This window comes from Nerophis ophidion, linkage group LG10 (genome assembly GCF_033978795.1).
Source record: "Nerophis ophidion isolate RoL-2023_Sa linkage group LG10, RoL_Noph_v1.0, whole genome shotgun sequence".
Taxonomy (NCBI): Eukaryota; Metazoa; Chordata; class Actinopteri; order Syngnathiformes; family Syngnathidae; genus Nerophis; species Nerophis ophidion.
In genome coordinates this window covers 65,922,631-65,943,125 of record NC_084620.1, presented here as the reverse complement: position 1 = coordinate 65,943,125, position 20,495 = coordinate 65,922,631, and the positions used below count along the sequence as shown (strand labels likewise).

The window sequence follows — 20,495 nt, the reverse complement described above, 5'->3', positions numbered from 1 at the left end:
GTGGTGGTGCTTTTTGGCGGTCTGTCAAGGGGGTCGTCAATGCTCTCCGTAGTGCAAGGGTGTGGAGCGGGACTCTTGTTGCGTCATAGGGCCTGAGGGGGAGACAGGAGGGCAGAGGCACGGCGGGTCAAGCTCTTCAAAATCTCCAGTCTGGATCTTTTCTTTTAATTTTTATATAAACTGTTCAATAGAATTAAAATGCAAATGAAAAGGCAGCTTCACCACTTTTTGCGCTTAAAAAAACGTCTCTCTAAGTTTAGCTCCAGACTTCTGTTTGGCAGTCTCATTACTGCCCCAAGTGGTGGAAAAGTGTATTACACAGAATACCGCTGTGGACCACAGCTGAGAAACATATTTTATGGCGGTCACGGCCCATAAATGGGTTAAGAAACACTACAAAAAAAAAAAAAAAAAAAGAATGACTGTGCATGAGAGCTGTGTGCTTGGTACTTCATGTATTATTTTTATCCATTTATCTGAGGACCATGTTCTCATGTTTTTTTGTGATTCATTATGAATTTGCACTAAATTAGTTGGCTTGCAATTTCGTTGTACAATGACAATAAATATATATTCTATTCTACATTCTATTCGACACACATGGATACAGTTAGACTTTATTTCTGCTAAGCTTCTATTCAGCAGTGAGTCAACATGTCCTTAGTAATACATAAGCTCAGTTTAGCAGCGTCGCGGCCGCATCCGTTCCAAATCCCATTGAGATAATCGCTAATTTACCTTCACTGCGTATGCTGTCATTGTGACAGATTTACGGCCATATTTCTTAAAACTCAAATACAGAGTGGGCCAGAATTTTAAACGGAACAAAGCCGCGGGCCAAGGTTGAACAAATTAACCTTTTAATAGGGACCCAAACAAGTTCTGCATTAAATATTTAACAAGCAAGGCTTGTATAACTTTAGTGACATGCAAAATCCAGTTTCAAATAATAATAATAATAACTGAAATATATCAATGGCATAACAAATAAAATTTAAATAAAAATGTTATGCCTTTTTTTCTATTTGCAATCTTCTGAGGTGAATATCAATTTTTTTTCCACAGGCTAATAAGAAATGTGAAAACAAAATAACAATAATGAATGAACCAAACATTCAAGCCTTGAAGTAGCAAGAGAAAAGGCATGAATAAAACGTTAGTTATTGGTCAGTTTGCTGGAAGTTTCCCGGAAGAGTTAGTGCTGCAAGGGGGTTCTGGGTATTTGTTCTGTTGTGTTACGGTGCGGATGTTCACCCGAAATGTGTTTGTCATTCTTGTTTGGTGAGGGTTCACAGTGTGGCGCATATTTGTAACAGTGATAAAGTTGTTTATACAGCCACCCTCAGTGTGACCTGTATGGCGGTTGACAAAGTATGCCTTGCATTCACTTGTGCATGTGTGTGTGTGTAAAAGCCACAAATATTAAGTGACACGCTGTTAGTATGGAGGAAAAGCGGACGTGACGACAGGTTGTAGAGAACGCTAAAGGCAGTGCCTTAAATGCACGCCCCCAATATAGTTGTCCAGGTGGAAATCGGGAGAAATTCGGGAGAATGGTTACCCCGGGAGATTTTCGCGAAGGGCACTGAACTTCGGGAGTCTACCGGGAAAATTAGGAGGGTTGGCAAGTATGAGTATTAGCGGTGAATGCGGTGTTACAGCGGCACCAACGCTGTATAACACCGGCGGGCCAACTCTAATGCTAAATTGATATTGCCTCAAGGGCCACATTAAATTACACGGCGGGCCAATTTTGGCCCGCGGGCCAGAGTTTGACACCCATGCCTTATACTGTCTGAAGAACAGTTTTTTTCATAGTTTTTTGCCAATTTACTGTGTTTTGTTTACTTTTTTAATTAATGCCAAACCGGCATTGTAGTTTTGAATTGACTTTCATGCAGTAGGAGATATCAATTTTCTTTTATCCTTAGGCCGATCAATTTTCTTTCCTTTTTTTTACTTTTAATGTAATATTTGGACATTATCTGGAATGTATGATGTGGGATCCGAGCCGAGGATGTTGTCGTGGCTTGTGCAGCCCTTTGAGACACTAAAGACCTGCTGAAATGAGATTTTTTTATTTAAACAAGGATAGCAGGTTCATTCTATGTGTCATACTTGATCATTTCGCGATATTGCCATATTTTTGCTGAGAGGATTTAGTAGAGAACATCGACGATAAAATTCGCAACTTTTGGTGCGGATAAAAAAGCCTTGCCGGTACCGGAAGTAGCAGACGATGTGTGCGTGACGTCGCGGGTTGTGGAGCTCCTCACATCCGAGCATAGTTTACAATCATGGCCACAAGCAGCCAGAGTGATTCAGACCGAGAAAGCAACGATTTTCCCTTTAATTTGAGCGAGGATGAAAGATTCGTGGATGAGGAAAACGAGAGTGAAGGACTAGAAGAAAAGGAAAAAAAAAAGACTATACAGTGGGGGCGATTCAGATGTTATTAGACAAATTTACTAGGATAATTCTGGAAAATCCCTTATCTGCTTACTGTGTTAATAGTGTTTTAGTGATATTATATGGTCGTACCTGTACAACCTGAAGGTCGGCCCCGCACCTTTCTTCAGCACCAGTCGACGGGTGGTGGCGATACCCATCTCTGCCCTTTGCAAGGGACCCTCTTCGAAACACGATCTTTTGAAATAATCGCTACATAATACACTCTACTTTGTGTGTGCGGTCCAATCCAACCGTGTTCGCTTGACCGCTCTGTTCCATAGTAAAGCTTCACCATCATCTTTCGGGAATGTAAACAATGAAACACTGGCTGTGTTTGTGTTGCTAAAGGCGGCCGCAATACACCGCTTCCCACCTACAGCTTTCTTCTTTGACGTCTCCATTATTCATGGAACAAATTGCAAAAGATTCAGCAACACAGATGTCCGTAATACTGTGGAATTATGCGATGAAAAGAGACCACTTATAGCTGTGAACGGTGCTGGAACAAAATGTCTTCTACAATGCGTGACGTCACGCGCACGCGTCATTTAGCATGATACTTCCGCACGAAATTTTAAATTGCAATTTAGTAAACTAAACCGGCCGTATTGCAATGTTAAGATTTCATTATTGATATATAAACTATCAGACTGCGTGGTCGGTAGTAGTGGGATTCAGTAGGCCTTTAAGGGCTATATAAATAAACTTTAATTGATGATTGATTGATATAAATATGACTAATGAACATATTGGATTAAACTCAATTGTAGTCTTTTTGTTCACATATAATGATTTATAGTAAGCACAAAGCTATACATGAAAGAGATTATCCATCCATATTCTACCACTTATTCCCTTTGGGGTCGCGGGGGGTGCTGGTGCCTATCGGGCGGAAGGCGGTGTACACCCTGGACAAGTCGCCACCTCATCGCAGGGCCAACACAGATAGACAGACAACATTCACACTCGGGGCGATTTAGTGTTGCCAATCAACCTATCCCCAGGTGCATGTCTTAATAATACCTTATTTCTTGATATTTAATTATTTAAAAAAAAACTTGAACTGCATTATTGTTGGTTGTGTCTTTAATGCACTCAGCATCCCATAGCCAAAATCTTGGGGCCACAACAATCTTTGGACCAGACCACTGGACGAGTGTACTCCATTTTTCGCGGTCTAAGCAAGTGCATTAACGACTCAAGTAATTGATATTGTCTTGCCGGGCAGCTCTCATTCATACTTTCCAAGTAATTACTGTCTAATTTGACATTTGTAAAAGTAGAAAATGTACGACAATGGCCATTTGCAAGCGTCTGCTTGCCGAGAGTTAAGACAGCTGCTCGGTCTCGGAGCACAAGCCATCAATCAGGTCCTACTTTATGAAATCAATTATGTGTTTTCAGGCTGAAACGTGCAATTATTGGCAATTTGGGCAGCAGGCATTAGCACTTGACACCGTTTCATTGGCCGGGAGAGACTATCCCTCCACACTTAGGAGAGGAAGCCATTGGGATTGATATGTAATCCATCCATTTTCTACCGCTTGGGGGGGTGGCTGGAGTCTATCTCAGCTGCATTCGGGCGGAAGGCGGGGTACACCCTGGACAAGTCGCCACCTCATCGCAGGGCCAACACAGATAGACAGACAACATTCACACTCACATTCACACACGAGGGCCGATTTAGTGTTGCCAATCAACTTATCCCCAGGTGCATGTCTTTGACTTGGTATGGATGGATCGATTTATCAGCTACCCTTTTAATGCCGATCCCCTATGGCTAAAACTTTGTTTATTTGTAGTCCCCCGGCTGACAAGCGGCTAGCAGCTAATAGTGTCTATACACTAGACCAGGGGTCGGCAAGCCAAAAATGTTGAAAGAGCCATATTGGACCAAAAATAAATAATAAAAATCTGTTTGGAGCCGCAAAAAAAGTAAAAAACATATTATAATCCCCGTTTCTATATGGTTAGGAAATTGTGTTCGATGTAAATATAAACGGAATACAATGATTTGCAAATCCTTTTCAAACCATATTGAATTTAATGCACTACAAAGACGTTCAAACTCATAAACTTTATTTTATTTTTGCAAATAAAAATTAACTTAGAATTTTATGGCTGCAACACGTGCCGAAGTAGTTGGGAAAGGGCATGTTCACCACTGTGTTATTTCACCTTTTCTTTTAACAACACTCAAACGTTTGGGAACTGAGGAAACTAATTGTTGAAGCTTTGAAAGTGGAATTCTTTCCCTTTCTTGTTTTATGTAGAGCTTCAGTCGTTCAACAGTCATTACGCTTCATAATGCGACACACATTTTCAATGGGAGACAGGTCTGGACTGCAGGCGGGCCAGGAAAACACCCGCACTCTTTTTTTACAAAGCCACCCTGTTGTGACACGTGCTGAATGTGGCTTGGCATTGTCTTGCTGAAATAAGCAGGGGTGTCCATGATAACGTTGCTTAGATGACAACATATATTGCTCCAAAACCTGCAGGTACCTTTCAGTATTCATAGTGCCTTCACAGATGTGTAAGTTACCCATGCCTTGGGCACTAATACACCCCCATACCATCACAGATGCTGGCTTTTGAACTTTGCGTCAATAACAGTCTGGATGGTTCGCTTCCCCTTTGGTTCGGATGACACAATGTCGAATATTTCCAAAAACAATTTGAAACGTGGACTCGTCAGACCACAGAACACTTTTCCACTTTGCATCAGTTCATCTTAGATGATCTTATGCCCAGAGAAGCAGGCGGCGTTTCTGGATGTTGTTTATAAATGGCTTTTGCTTTGCATAGTATAGCTTTAACTTGCACTTACAGATGTAGCGACCAACTGTATTTAGTGACAGTGGTTTTCTGAAGTGTTCCTGTGCCCATGATATCCTTTCGGGATTGATGTCGGTTTTTGATACAGTGCCGTCTGAGGGATGGAAGGTCACGGTCATTCAATGTTGGTTTCCGGCCATGCCGCTTACGTGGAGTGATTTCTCCGGATTCTCTGAACCTTTTGATTATATTATGGACCGTAGATGTTGAAATCCCTAAATGTCTTGCAATTGCACTTTGAGAAACGTTCTTAAACTGTTTGACTATTTGCTCACACAGTTGTGGACAAAAGGGGTGTACCTCGCCCCATCCTTTCGAGTGAAAAACTAAGCATTTTTTGGGAAGCTGTTTTTATACCGAATCATGGCACCCACCTGTTCCCAAATAGCCTGCACACTTGTGGGATGTTCCAAATAAGTGTTTGATGAGCATTCCTCAACATTATCAGTATTTATTGCCACCTTTCCCAACTTCTTTTTCCAGGTTGCTGGCATCAAATTCTAAAGTTAATGATTATTTGCGGGGGAAAAAAAATGTTTATCAGTTTGAACATCAAATATGTTGTCTTTGTAGCATATTCAACTGAATATGGCTTGAAAATGATTTGCAAATCATTGTATTCCGTTTATATTTACATCTAACACAATTTCCCAACTCATATGGAAACGGGGTTTGTATTTCACAACGTTTAGTTAGTTCCTCTGCGGTTAATATATGGAAAAATATATTTTTCTTCTCAAATTTAGCGGGTACGCTCAATAGACCGGAAAATACGGTAATAAAATGTAATATTTAGGTAAATTTTAATGCAATTTTTTGGATTTTTTTGACGGTGATTATTTGCCTACTATAGTGCGCTCCAGAGTCCGCACAATACGGCGTTTTTAATACTGGCCCGTGTCGTGTCCACACCAGAGTTCACTTGACACCCATCTCTCAAGCATTCCGCTTGGATCGGCCAGTGAACTAAAACCTGACAAATGTTGAGTTCCTGTACTGAATCCGTCAGTACAGGAACTCTCCTGAAGGAATCAATAAAGTACTATCCATCTGTCTATATGACGTCAGTCCACCTTTTGCAGCTATTACAGCTTCAACTCTTCTGGGAAGGCTGTCCACAAGGTTGCAAAGTGTGTTCATAGGAATTTTCCACCATTCTTCCAAAAGGGCATTAGTGAGGTCACACACTGATGTTGGTCAAGAAGGCCTGGCTCTCAGTCATCCATCCATCATCCATCATCTTCCGCTTATCCGAGGTCGGGTCGCGGGGGCAACAGCCTAAGCAGGGAAACCCAGACTTCCCTCTCCCCAGCCACTTCGTCTAGCTCTTCCCGGGGGATCCCGAGGCGTTCCCAGGCCAGCCGGGAGACATAGTCTTCCCAACGTGTCCTGGGTCTTCCCCGTGGCCTCCTACCGGTTGGACGTGCCCTAAACACCTCCCTAGGGAGGCGTTCGGGTGGCATCCTGACCAGATGCCCGAACCAGATGGGTCTCAGTCTTTGTTCTAATTCATCCCAAAAGTGTTCCATCGGGTTCAGGTCAGGACTCTGTGCAGGCCAGTCAAGTTCATCCACGCCAGACTCGGTCATCCATTTCTTTATGGACCTTTATGGAATCATATGGTCTAAAAATGCATTTTTCCATCGACAACATGACATCATTGCGCCAAGTGCGTGCTCTTTCAGTCAATTACTGCGCATATATACAGCCCATATATACATTTTTTTAATTGTAATTTTGAAGAATTTATCTGAATGTGCATGAACCTTTTCTGTTCAAAAAAGAGGATCCAAAATGGAAGTTGGAAGCATAAGAACAGCAAGAAAGCAGCAGCAACCTCTCTGCATGTCTGAACGGGCCGTGCAGTCGTCTTCTTAGCGGGGATTCTGTTCCGATGTGCCTGCAGGGCCCAGAGGGATCAATTACACAAGCCAGTGCCGACCCAGAACTTCAGTAGATTCCAGGAGGACCTCCATCTTGAAGATGGCTCGCAAGGCCAGGACGGCTGCCGTGATTGCGTAATAGTAGGTATTGTCGAGCGTGAGGCGTCTTTAGTACGGCGTGCACAACTCGGGTTGTTTTGCTTTTTTTCTCCGTCTTCCTCTAAAAAGGCGCAATCACTCCGCCGCCATCTAGCCAAGCGGCGGTGTGAAATGGTGGCGGACACAAAGCACAGCGAGCTCTCGGGAGAGGAGGAGGAGGATTGCTGAGATTACATTTGGCAAAAGAGAGTGCTTTGAAAGGCGGCGTTTGAGTGGTAACTTACGTCAGTACATTTACTCTCATTTGCTATCATTCAGGATGAAGTGTCTCTCTTCTGCATTCATGTCAGCGTCTCTTAGTGCTTCCATTACTTTGCAAACACCAGCAAGTCGGCAATTTATCCATTTTTTATTATTACCCTACTTCATATTTCTTCATATAAAATGAGAAACAAATGTTAAATGTATTATTATTCTCAAACTGAACAAGGAAATGACAAAATAGTCTAGTGGATCATAACTATTGTACATGGCTTTGTACTCAATAAGCTTCCAAACACATTTTTTTCAAATTTTGGAAATTATAATAAAGGTCATAATAATTTCAATATTAAAAAAACCTTAGGATGAAAATGCTTGATATTTTTACGTACAGTATCTGAAATGTAATATTTTTCATTTTTCCAAGGCAGCACTCGTGTTTAAAAAAACAAAACAAAAAAAAAACAATTAAAATACATTTATTAGTGTGCTAATGACATTAAAAATGTTGATACTATATTAGTAAATCACAAAAAATAGTTTGTTTATATAAAAACATTAAGTAAATACACAATCAGTATTGGCACATTTCTATAATAACAAATTTGAATAAAAAATGTTGTATTTATATTTTTAGAAACCGCATTTGAAATTGAATTTTAAGTAGAATTTTTTTTCAGCGCACCAAATCGTATTCAAGAAATACATTAAATTTAAATACATTTATTTATAAACCTATACAAATAAATACTGGTTAATACAATATAATAGTGCATCATTAAAAATTGTGTAAATAAAGTTTGTCGATATAAAAATCAAATCAAACGTAAATTCATGCATTTCTACAACTTTTTAAAATTTTGGAAATCATGATACAATATCAGAAAAAATGTCTAAATATGACACTTGAGTGAACAGTATTGTATTTATATTTTGAGAATTATTATCTTAAATGTAATCTTAAGGAGTATTTTTCCAAGGTAGTAAATCTTATTAAAAAAAATACAAAAAATAAAAATACATTTAATATATAAATTAAATTAAACCTCTTGTCAAAATATTATAATACAACTTGAAAAAATAGTATGTTTACGATGTGTATATATATATACACACATCCTCCTTCACATCGAGAGGAGCCAGATGAGGTGCCTCGGGCATCTGGTCAGGATGCCACCCGAACGCCTCCCTAGGGAGGTATTTAGGGCACGTCCGACCGGTAGGAGGCCACGGGGAAGACCCAGGACACGTTGGAAGACTATGTCTCCCGGCTGGCCTGGGAACGCCTCGGGATTCCCCGGGAAGAGCTAGACGAAGTGGCTGGGGAGAGGGAAGTCTGGGTTTCCCTGCTTAGGCTGTTGCCCCCGCGACCCGACCTCGGATAAGCGGAAGAAGATGGATAGAATGCTGGATGGATGGATATATACACACACACAATAATTTCTAGTTCTTTCCTCAATATAGTACAATATAATTCAATAAACATATCAGAGTCACAATATGCAAAAAAATACTAAAATAACTATTAGCAGCAAAATTATGACCTATACAAAGCAGTCAGTGCACTAAATGTGCTTATTATCTAACCACATGTAAAAGTACATTCAATACACAATTTTGATCATTAGTTTAAGTCATAAACCTTTTATATGGACGATTGAGAATATGCCACAAAGACTGTTGCAATGAAGAAAGATTAATGCTTAAAGTGCTATTGTCATAAATATGGACTCACCAAATCAGCTTCAACAGTCAACACAGCTTAATGACAAATAATCCTGGAAATCGGGTCTATAAAGTTAGAAATAGGCATGTAGTTTAGAATCCGTCAGCACAATATTTCAGGTGAAACTGTGATTTAAAACCTAACTTGAGCAGAAATACAACCGATCCTGTTTCCTGGCTACTTCCTGCTACCGGATTATAAACCCCACTAATTGGACCGCGGTGGTCACGTGACAAGAAAGAGTGCGCCCGAGTTGCCAACGGCATACAACTACAACTGATTGGACTGTGGCGGTCACGTGACTAAGAAGTGCGCAAAGAGTAAATAGAAAGGCAAGAGCCTAATCGTCTCCACAAATGGATGTATGTATTTGACACCTGCGTTTCATATACAGTGGGGCAAAAAAGTATTTAGTCAGCCACCGATTGTGCAAGTTATCCCACTTAAAATGATGACAGAGGTCTGTAATTTTCATCATACGTACACTTCAACTGTGAGAGACAGAATGTGAAAAAAAAAAATCCTAGTATTCTTCTTCCTCCAAACACGACTAGTTGAGTTTATACCAAAAAGTTTTATTGTGGTTTCATCTGACCACATGATATTCTCCCAATCCTCTGCTGTATCATCCATGTGTCCATTTTGGTATAAACTCAACTGGTCGTGTTTGGAGGAAGAAGAATACTGAGTTGCATCCCAAGAACACCATACCTACTGTGAAGCATGGCGGTGGAAACATCATGCTTTTGGGCTGTTTTTCTGCTAAGGGGACAGGACGATTGATCCGTGTTAAGGAAAGAATGAATGGGGCCATGTATCGTGAGATTTTGAGCCAAAACCTCCTTCCATCAGTGAGAGCTTTGAATGGTTGACCAAATACTTATTTTCCACCATATTTTACAAATACATTCTTTAAAATTCCTACAATGTGAATTCCTGGATTTTTTTTTCCACATTCTGTCTCTCACAGTTGAAGTGTACCTATGATGAAAATTACAGACCTCTGTCATCATTTTAAGTGGGAGAACTTGCACAATCGGTGGCTGACTAAATACTTTTTTGCCCCACTGTATACTCACATATATACATACATATACATATACATATATATATTTATTTTTTTAAATCAAACACAGATTTAAATATATTTAAACATGTTTTGATACAATATTAAAGTAAATCATAAAACAATAGCATAAATGTTTAATAATATAAAAATTTAATTAAACACACTTATATTAGTATAGGAGACACATTAAATTAAAATACAATTATTTACATACCAATGACATTAAACACTGGTTGATACAGTGTTTTAGTACAACATTAAAAAATAAAGTTTGTTAAAAAAAAACAAAAAAAAAACATATAGGCTAACTGTTTTAATGGCATTCAGACTTTACTTAAATCAATAACAAAGCAGCATCTCCTCATCTGTGGGATTCAATAATGCAACAACATTTTCCCATGGAAAAACGTCCGACCAGAACTCTCTAATAACTAAAGTTCCTTGAGTGAATAATGTAAATTCACTACACCGGTATGTTTTAGCGCTTTCATGGCGAGTTTACTGGCGGATAGAAATAAGAACTTTACACTACTTTATATTAGAAATGGCAACAGCGGAGGATGAATATCCCATAACAAGAAGATAGAGACAAAGAAGAATCTTATCAACTACGGGATCGACACTGACTACAAAGGCAGACGTGCACAAATTTTCAGGACTTATGCAGATCCCAAATACAGATCAGCAAGTAAAAAAAGTTGCTTTTGCATAATATTGCGAAACAAAACGCCAAATAATATGTCTTGCCTTATACACACACCATAATAATACTCATATGTTGAAGGACAGTACAATCCATCAAGCGGTGGGGCTTCATAGCTTACCAAAGTCGTACTTAACATTCTGATGGATTTTTGAGCGCCGTGTGTAATGTTCTAAATTTTCAATGGAATATATTAAATTTTTGTGTTGTTAACTTGAGTCATATTGCAGTCTACACTTATCTTTTATGTGTGACTGCCATATACTGGTCACACTTATCATTACACAATGTACCAAATTAAATAGCTTTGAGGCCGGTAAGCACAACCACAATTATTCCGTACATTAGGCGCGCTAGGTTATAAGGCGCTGTGAGTTTTGAAAAAATGAAAATATATTAAGTGTGCCTTATAGTCCAAAAAATATGGTAATATAATACTGCCCCTGGATTTGTTACTGTCATTTCCAGCTCAAGAATAAATATATTACTTTAATAATATGTCTTTCAAATATGGCACAAAGAGTGATTTGGTAGCAAACTAGAATGTACACTATATTGGCAAAAGTATTTGGCCACCTGCTTTGACTCACATATGAACTTGAAATGCCATCCCATTCCTTACTCATCGGGTTCAATATGATGGGTCCACCAGCTTCAACTCTTCTGGGAAGGCTGTCCACAAGGTTGCAAAGTGTGTTCATAGGAATTTTCCAGCATTCTTCCAAAAGCCCATTAGTGAGGTCACACACTCTGATGTTGGTCAAGAAGGCCTGGCTCTCAGTCTTTGTTCTAATTCATCCCAAAAGTGTTCGATCGGGTTCAGGTCAGGACTCTGTGCAGGCCAGTCAAGTTCATCCACGCCAGACTCGGTCATCCATTTCTTTATGGACCTTTATGGAATCATATGGTCTAAAAATGCATTTTTCCATCGAAAACATGACATCATTGCGCCAAGTGCGTGCTCTTTCAGTCAATTAGTGCACATATATACAGCCCGGCCCCCGGCCAACATTTTTTTAATTGTAATTTTGAAGAATTTATCTGAATGTGCATGAACCTTTTTTGTTCAAAATTTTTAGAAATGCTTAAAGTTTAAATATTAACTGTCAGTTTACTGTACTGTGCCAAGTGTATTACTATAGGAAAACGTGTTTTCTATTGTTTCATTGAAAATAAAACAGCAAAGTCCATTTGGCTGTCATCTGTTTTAATTATAAGGCACATTTGTGTCAAAGTCATGATTTTTTTTCATGCTTGAAATAAGAAATTATTACTTTAAAAAAGTAGTTTTATAATTGTGAGCGTTGATGACACAGCTTTGCATCAGTTGATATTTTAGTTCCAAGCATGTTTTACTCAAAATACACTGCAAAAATTGAAATGTAAGTAAGATTAAACATCTCAAATAAGAGTGACATTTGCTTATTATCTCTCTGATAAGATAATTATTCTCACAAAGCAGATTTTATGTTAGAGTTTTACTTGTTTTAAGGGGTTTTGCTCCTAAATGACCTCAGTAAAATATTACAGCTTGTTGCTGAGATTTTTTGACCTATATTGAATAAAACGTGCTTAAAACTTGAATATCAACTGTTGCAAAGCTGTGTCATTAACACCCACAAGTATAAAACTACTTTTTTTTAAAGTAAAAATATCTTACTTCAAGCATGAAAAAAAACATCTCAGTATGTCAAGATAATGGCACTAGCATTTACTTATTTTAAGAATGTTTTTCAACAAATTGAGCCAAAAGGTCTCGTTTTTTCTACCAAGAAAAGAGCACTTGTTATTAATGAGAATGTACTTATTTTAAGGTATTTTTAGGTTCATTGAGGTAAGCTAATTTGACCTTTTTTGGAAAGTCTTGACAAGCCAAATTGTCTTGTTCTATTGGCAGATAATTTTGCTTAATTCAAATAAAATACCACATATTTTTGTATTTTTTTTTCTTGTTTTTGAACAATTAATTTTTGCAGTGTAGTTCATCAAATCTCAGCAACAAGCTGTAATATCTTACTGAGATTACTTAGGACCAAAACCCTTAAAACAAGTACAACACTCCAACATAAAATCTGATTAGTGAGAAGAATTATCTTATCAGACAGAACATAAACAAATATCACCCTTATTTGAGATATTTCATCTTACTTAGATTTCAGTTTTTGCAGTGTTTACCGTATTTTTCCGAGTATAAGTCGCTCCGGAGTGAAGTCTTGTCTTGGTTTTTCGTCTTGTGATTTACGTGTTTTATTTTGAAAAGCTACCCTCTTGTTTCGGACCATGGGCCCTTCCTCTTGTGTCACCAGTCTGACGTCATCCCTGATTCCTGATTGTTTCCACCTGTTCCCCATCACTCCCACATCCTATTTAAGCTCACTTCTCCGTTTGTCCTTTGCCAGATCGTCTCGTCTATCGTGCCTTTCTAGCGTCCATGTCCATGTCCTTGATTAGCTCCTTGTCTTGCTCAAGATTTCCTAGTTACCCTAGTTTTTGCTGTAATTTTGAGTTTACTTTTTCCTCCTTTGATCGTCTTTGTTTATCCTTCCTCTTCCTAATTGGTGAGTTTTTGTTTTCCCAAATTTCGAATTTAAGATGTGACTTTAAGGTTTTACTAATTACGTATAAAATACTACACGGTCTAGCTCCAGTCTATCTTGCCGATTGTATTGTACCATATGTCCCGGCAAGAAATCTGCGTTCAAAAGACTCCGGCTTATTAGTGATTCCTAGAGCCCAAAAAAAGTCTGCGGGCTATAGAGCGTTTTCCGTTCGGGCTCCAGTACTCTGGAATGCCCTCCCGGTAACAGTTCGAGATGCTACCTCAGTAGAAGCATTTAAGTCTCACCTTAAAACTCATCTGTATACTCTAGCCTTTAAATAGACCTCCTTTTTAGACCAGTTGATCTGCCGCTTCTTTTCTTTTTTCTCCTATGCCCCCCCCCCTCCCTTGTGGAGGGGGTCCGGTCCGACGACCATGGATGAAGTACTGGCTGTCCAGAGTCGAGACCCAGGATGGACCGCTCGCCTGTGTATCGGTTGGGGACATCTCTACGCTGCTGATCCGCCTCCGCTTGAGATGGTTTCCTGTGGACGGGACTCTCGCTGCTGTCTTGGATCCGCTTGAACTGAACTCTCGCGGCTGTGTTGGAGCCACTATGGATTGAACTTTCACAGTATCATGTTAGACCCGCTCGACATCCATTGCTTTCGGTCCCCTGGGGGGGTGGGGGTTGCCCACATCTGAGGTCCTCTCCAAGGTTTCTCATAGTCAGCATTGTCACTGGCATCCCACTGGATGTGAATTCTCCCTGCCCACTGGGTGTGAGTTTTCCTTGCCCTTTTGTGGGTTTTTCCGAGGATGTTGTAGTCGCAATGATTTGTGCAGTCCTTTGAGACATTTGTGATTTGGGGCTATATAAATAAACATTGATTGATTGATTGATTGATTTATTGCCTCATTGATTGAGTGATTTTTTTGTTATTTATAGTTAGTGTTTATATATAGGTCGTTTTGGTGTTTTTTCCTCCTTTAGGAGCGCTTTTCGTTTATTCTTATTAATATTATTATTTTGTTAGAATTTCCTTCGATTAGTATTCCTCCTTATTTTTGTGGAGTGATTTTAAGTTAATTGTTTATCCTCGGAATAATTTTTCCGCGTGTTGATTATTCTTGTGAAAAACTTTTTGCATTGGAGCTAAAAAGTTGTTTCAAAATAAAAGCTTTATTTTTTTGAACTTCTTCTCTGCATCTGGGTCCTCTCCTTACTCCAAGTCGTAACAGGTCGCACCTGCCGAAAATGCATAATAAAGACGGAAAAAAACACATATAAGTCGCACTGGAGTATAAGTCGCATTTTTTGGGGGAAATGTATTTGATAAAACCCAACACCAAGAATAGACATTTGAAAGGCAATTTAAAATAAATAAAGAATAGTGAACAACAGGCTGAATAAGTGTGTCACACCTGTGGATCATGTTTTGTTTTGTTATGTTTTGATTTTGGAGATTCAGTCACGTTTTGCACTTCCTGGTTTTGTTTGTTTCCATGCCAACCTATTAGTTTCCACCTGGTACCCTTAAGTCGCGCCCCGATCCTCAGCCTCTTACACCTGTTTTCTATTACCACAGCCAGTACTTAAGTCATTTGCTTTCAGTTCATCATTCTGGGAACTTTGCTATTTGCATTCTGCTTCATGCCTTCACGATGACCTTCTACGCACCCTGCTATGGTCACAGTAAGTGTTTTTGTTTTAGTTGTTCATAGTTCTGCCACGGTGGAAGTTTAAGTTTATAGTTTATCGTCTTTCATGCCATCGAGCAGGTGTTTTGTTTTCCTGTTTGTATTTTTTGTAGCCAAGTTTTGTACCTCTTTGTGAGCGCCCTTAGTTCGATTATTTTTGTATTTAGTATTCAAATAAGCCATGTACTTACACTCTCGTTTGGCTCGTCCCGTAAACTCTCTGCATCGAAGGAGTAAACCAAATCCAAGTCCAAAGCTGACAAAGTGTACATTATATGAGGCATAAATAACCAACTGAGAAGGTGCCTGGTATGTTAACGTAAAATATTATGGTAAGAGTCATTCAAATAACTATAGAATATAGAACATGCTATACGTTTACCAAACAATCTGTCACTCGTTATCGCTAAATCCGATAAAATCTTATACGTCTAGTCTCTCATGTGAATGAGCTAAGTAATATTATTTGATGTTTTACGGTAATGTGTTAATAATTTCAAACATAAGTCGCTCCTGAGTATAAGTCACACCCCCGGCCAAACTATGAAAAAAACTGCGACTTATTATCCGAAAAAATACGGTATTTTATATAAGAGGCAGTGTGGTTGGCAGCGAGTGACAATGTTCTCTACGTTCAGTCCCACTCAAGGTAAACAAGTTCATTTTTCAAAAAGAGCCGAGTGGAGAAGAATGTTTACATGTCGCAGTGCGAGGCGAGACGCGCGTGTTTCCAATACGTGTCCTGCTGGTAAACATGCTTCAAAGTGGCCCTGAAATAAGCAACACACTTATCAATCTTCATACCTTTCTTGGGGGCAGAAAAACAAATCAAGCGTGCGTTTTTATTGACAGGACGTTCAGACGAAGATAAATGCATGGCGAAGGAGGAGGGGAAAAAAAGGGGGCTTGGTCGGGATGGTTGTGAAAAGAAGAAAGAAGAAAAGATGTCAGCGGCGTCTGCTCAGTAGAATAAGTCTCCAACATTTGACCAATACACGCAAAGTCCAAAATAGCCTTTTGTGGCGCTTCACGGGACTGAGTCAGATCCACTTGGCTCGGTCGCACGCCCCGGGGGGCCGCCCGCTCGTCCGCGTTGATGTTTTCACACAAACACCTGACGGACGGGTCGGACATGCCCGCTGGAGCGTGCATTTCATCCTTCGGCCCCACCTGGGCAGGAGCGCTTCGGGCTTGTACTCAAAAGAGCCTCGAGGAGGAAGTGGACTAAACGGTTTTGCTTTTGCATTTCGTTGCACCCAAAATCTGCAGCCAGCAAGATGGCGGATGCTTTTTCCGACCTTAAAAGCCCCCTTGTATCGGTCAAAACACACTTATGGGGATTCAAACCTGGTTTCAGTCGTTGTTTATGCCAACTTCTGGCCTGGCATGCAAATGACAACGTTTGTCATCTTTTTTGCAGGTCAGCATTTTTAGGTCCTTTTTGCAGCTTAAGTAGTAATCTTTTATAACATTTTTAAATATATATTTTTTTCAGGACAAAGTGATACTTTTACACCGTTTTTAATCATTTATGCAGATTAATCATTTAATAACAAATTCCTATCTTTTTTTTTAGGAGAAACAAGTACTTTTACAGCATTTTTAATCCTTTTGGCAGATTAAGTAGTAATCTAGTATAACTTTTTCAGATCTTTTTTTTCCTAGGACAAAGTGATACTCTTACATTGTTTTTCATTATTTTTGCAGATTAAGTAATCATTATATAACATTTTAAGTTTCTTTTTCAGGACAAAGTAATTCTTTTACAATGTTTTTAATTATTTTTGCGGACTAAGTAATCATTATATAACATTTATTTTTTAAATTCAGGAAAAAGTCATACTTTTACACTGTTTTTAATTATTTTTTCAGATTAAGAAATCATTTTATAACATTTTCTGTTCTGTTTTTCAGGAAAAAGTAATACTCTTACACTGTTTTTAATAATTTTTGCGGATTAAGTAATCATTATATAACATTTTAAGTTTCTTTTTCAGGACAAAGTAATACTTTTACAATGTTTTTAATTATTTTTGCGGATTAAGTAATAATTATATAACATTTTAAATTTGTTTCAGGAAAAAGTAATACTTTTACACTGTTTTTAATTATTTTTTCAGATTAAGAAATCATTTTATAACATTTTCCGTTCAGTTTTCAGGAAAAAGTGATACTCTTACACTGTTTTTAATAATTTTTTGCGGATTAAGTAATCATTATATAACATTTTAAGTTTCTTTTTCAGGACAAAGTAATACTTTTACAATGTTTTTAATTGTTTTTGCAAATTTAGTAATCATTATATAATTTTTTTTTTTAATTCAGGAAAAAGTCATACTTTTACACTGTTTTTAATTATTTTTTCAGATTTTGAAATCATTTGATAACATTTTCAGTTCTGTTTTTAAGGAAAAAGTGATTCTCTTACACTGGTTTTAATAATTTTTGCAGATTAGGTAATCATTATATAACATTTTAAGTTTCTTTTTCCGGATAAAGTAATACTTTTACATTTTTTTATTTATTATTTTTGCAGATTAAGTAATCATTTTATAACATGTTCAGTTCTGTTTTTCAGGAAAAAGTGATACTCTTACACTGTTTTTCTTGATTTTTGCAGATTAAGTAATCTTTATTTAACATTTTAAGTTTCTTTTTCAGGACAAAGTAATACTTTTACAATGTTTTTATTTATTTTTGTGGATTAAGTAATCACCATATAATTTTTTTTTTTTAATTCAGGAAAAAGTCATACTTTTACACTGTTTTTAATTATTTTTTCAGATTAAGAAATATTTTTATAACAGGTTCAGTTCTGTTTTTTCAGGAAAAAGTGGTACTCTTACACTGCTTTTAATTATTTTTGCAGATTAAGTAATCATTTTATAACATTTTAAGTTTCATTTTCCGGACAAAGTAAATCTTTTACTTCTTTTTGTATTATTATTTTTGCAAATTAAGTAATCATTTTATAACATGTTCAGTTCTGTTTTTCAGGAAAAAGGGATACTCTTACACTGCTTTTAATTATTTTTGTAGATTAAATAATCATTATATAACATTTTAAGTTTTTTTTCCGGACAAAGTAATACTTTTACTTTTTTTTAATTATTATTATTTTTGCAGATTGAGTAATCATTTTATAACATGTTCAGTTCTGTTTTGCAGGAAAAAGTGATACTCTTACACTGCTTTTACAAATTTTTGCAGATTAAGTAATCATTATATAACATTTTAAGTTTCTTTTTCCGGATAAAGTAATACTTTTACATTTTTTTATTTATTATTTTAGCAGATTAAGTAATCATTTTATAACATGTTCAGTTCTGTTTTTCAGGAAAAAGTGATACTCTTACACTGTTTTTCTTAATTTTTGCAGATTAAGTAATCTTTATTTAACATTCTAAGTTTCTTTTTCAGGACAAAGTAATACTTTTACAATGTTTTTATTTATTTTTGTGGATTAAGTAATCACCATATAAATTCTTTTTAAAAATTCAGGAAAAAGTCATACTTTTACACTGTTTTTAATTATTTTTTTAGATTAAGAAATATTTTTATAACATGTTCAGTTCTGTTTTTCAGGAAAAAGTGGTACTCTTACACTGCTTTTAATTATTTTAGCAGATTAAGTAATCATTATATAACATTTTAAGTTTCATTTTCCGGACAAAGTAAATCTTTTACTTATTTTTTTATTATTATTTTTGAAAATTAAGTAATCATTTTATAACATGTCCAGTTCTGTTTTTCAGGAAAAAGGGATACTCTTACACTGCTTTTAATTATTTTTGTAGATTAAATAATCATTATATAACATTTTAAGTTTCTTTTTCCGGACAAAGTAATACTTTTACTTTTTTTTTTATTATTATTATTTTTGCAGATTAAGTAATCATTTTATAACATGTTCAGTTCTGCTTTTAAGGAAAAAGGGATACTCTTAAACTGCTTTTAATTATTTTCGCAGATTAAGTAATCATTATATAACATTTTAAGTTTCTTTTTCCGGACAAAGTAATACTTTTACTTTTTATTTTTTATTTTATTATTATTTCTGCAGATTAAGTAATCATTTTATAACATGTTCAGTTCTGTTTTTCAGGACAAAGGGATACTCTTAAACTGCTTTTAATTATTTTTGCAGATTAAGTAATCATTATATAACATTTTAAGTTTCTTTTTCCAGACAAAGAAATACTTTTACTTTTTTTTTTTCATTATTTTTGCAGATTAAGTAATCATTTTATAACATGTTCAGTTCTGTTTTTCAGGAGTTTCCACACGGACATATTAGGTAGCGCACCGCACTTTGTGTAAACACACGGCAGGCTAGCAGCGACCAGGCTATGACAACATGCAAAAGCCAGAGCTGGAAGACCCTCCTGCCTCGTTAACATCTCCCCTTTGGGAACACTTTGGCTTCGCGGTGCGATACAACAATGGAGAACGAAAGTTTGCCGACATTGTTCAGCAGCAGCAGGGTATGCTTCTGCCAACACGTCAAACATGCTAACCCCTTTGAAGCGGCGCTACCCCCAAGTCAATCTCGCTTTAAGGAAGAGAAAGAGGAGCGTGGTGCAAACACCGCATTCAAGCAGCCTCTCCTCGGCCAGCCAGGCAAGGGGCAGTATAGCTCGGTTGGTAGAGTGGCCGTGCCAGCAACTTGAGGGTTGCAGGTTCGATTCCTGATTCTGCCATCCTAGTCACTGCTGTTGTGTCCTTGGGCAAGACACTTTACCCACGTGCTCCCAGTGACACCCACACTGGTTTAAATGTAACTTAGATATTGGGTTTCATTATGTTAAGCGCTTTGAGTCACTAGAGAAAAGCGCTATATAAACATAATTCACTTCACTTCACTAAAGCAATAACAAATGTTTTTATAGCAGCACATTTAAGACTGTCCATCCATCCATCCATTTTCTACCGCCTGTCCCGTTTAGGTTTGATTGATTGATACTTTTATTAGTAGATTGCACAGTACAGTACATATTCCGTACAATTGACCACTAAATGGTAACACCCGAATACGTTTTTCAACTTGTTTAAGTCGGGGTCCACGTTAATCAATTCAGGGTCGCGGGGGGTTGCTGTATTGCATTAAACCTAGATTTTGACCCACTTCTATGGTGGAGGAACAATAATCCCATATATCCTCTTACTACCAAGTTAGCCAATAAATAACCCTCCATCCATCCATTTTCTACCGCTTATTCCCTTTC

The 20,495-nt window shown here is 37.5% G+C and overlaps 1 protein-coding gene across 4 annotated transcripts in view; it reads right to left on the bottom strand.

The window, feature by feature from the left end:
• The window catches only part of tafa5a (TAFA chemokine like family member 5a), an 816,691-nt gene that overhangs the window by 26,368 nt on the left and 769,828 nt on the right, over nt 1-20,495 (bottom strand). For all 4 annotated transcript variants that reach the window (XM_061914483.1, XM_061914482.1, XM_061914484.1 and 1 more), the window contains one exon: nt 1-92. This exon is cut by the window's left edge and continues 64 nt beyond it. In XM_061914483.1, coding sequence (XP_061770467.1) covers nt 84-92 — 9 coding nt within the window. In that variant the 3' untranslated portion in view covers nt 1-83. The remainder of the gene's footprint in view (nt 93-20,495) is intronic.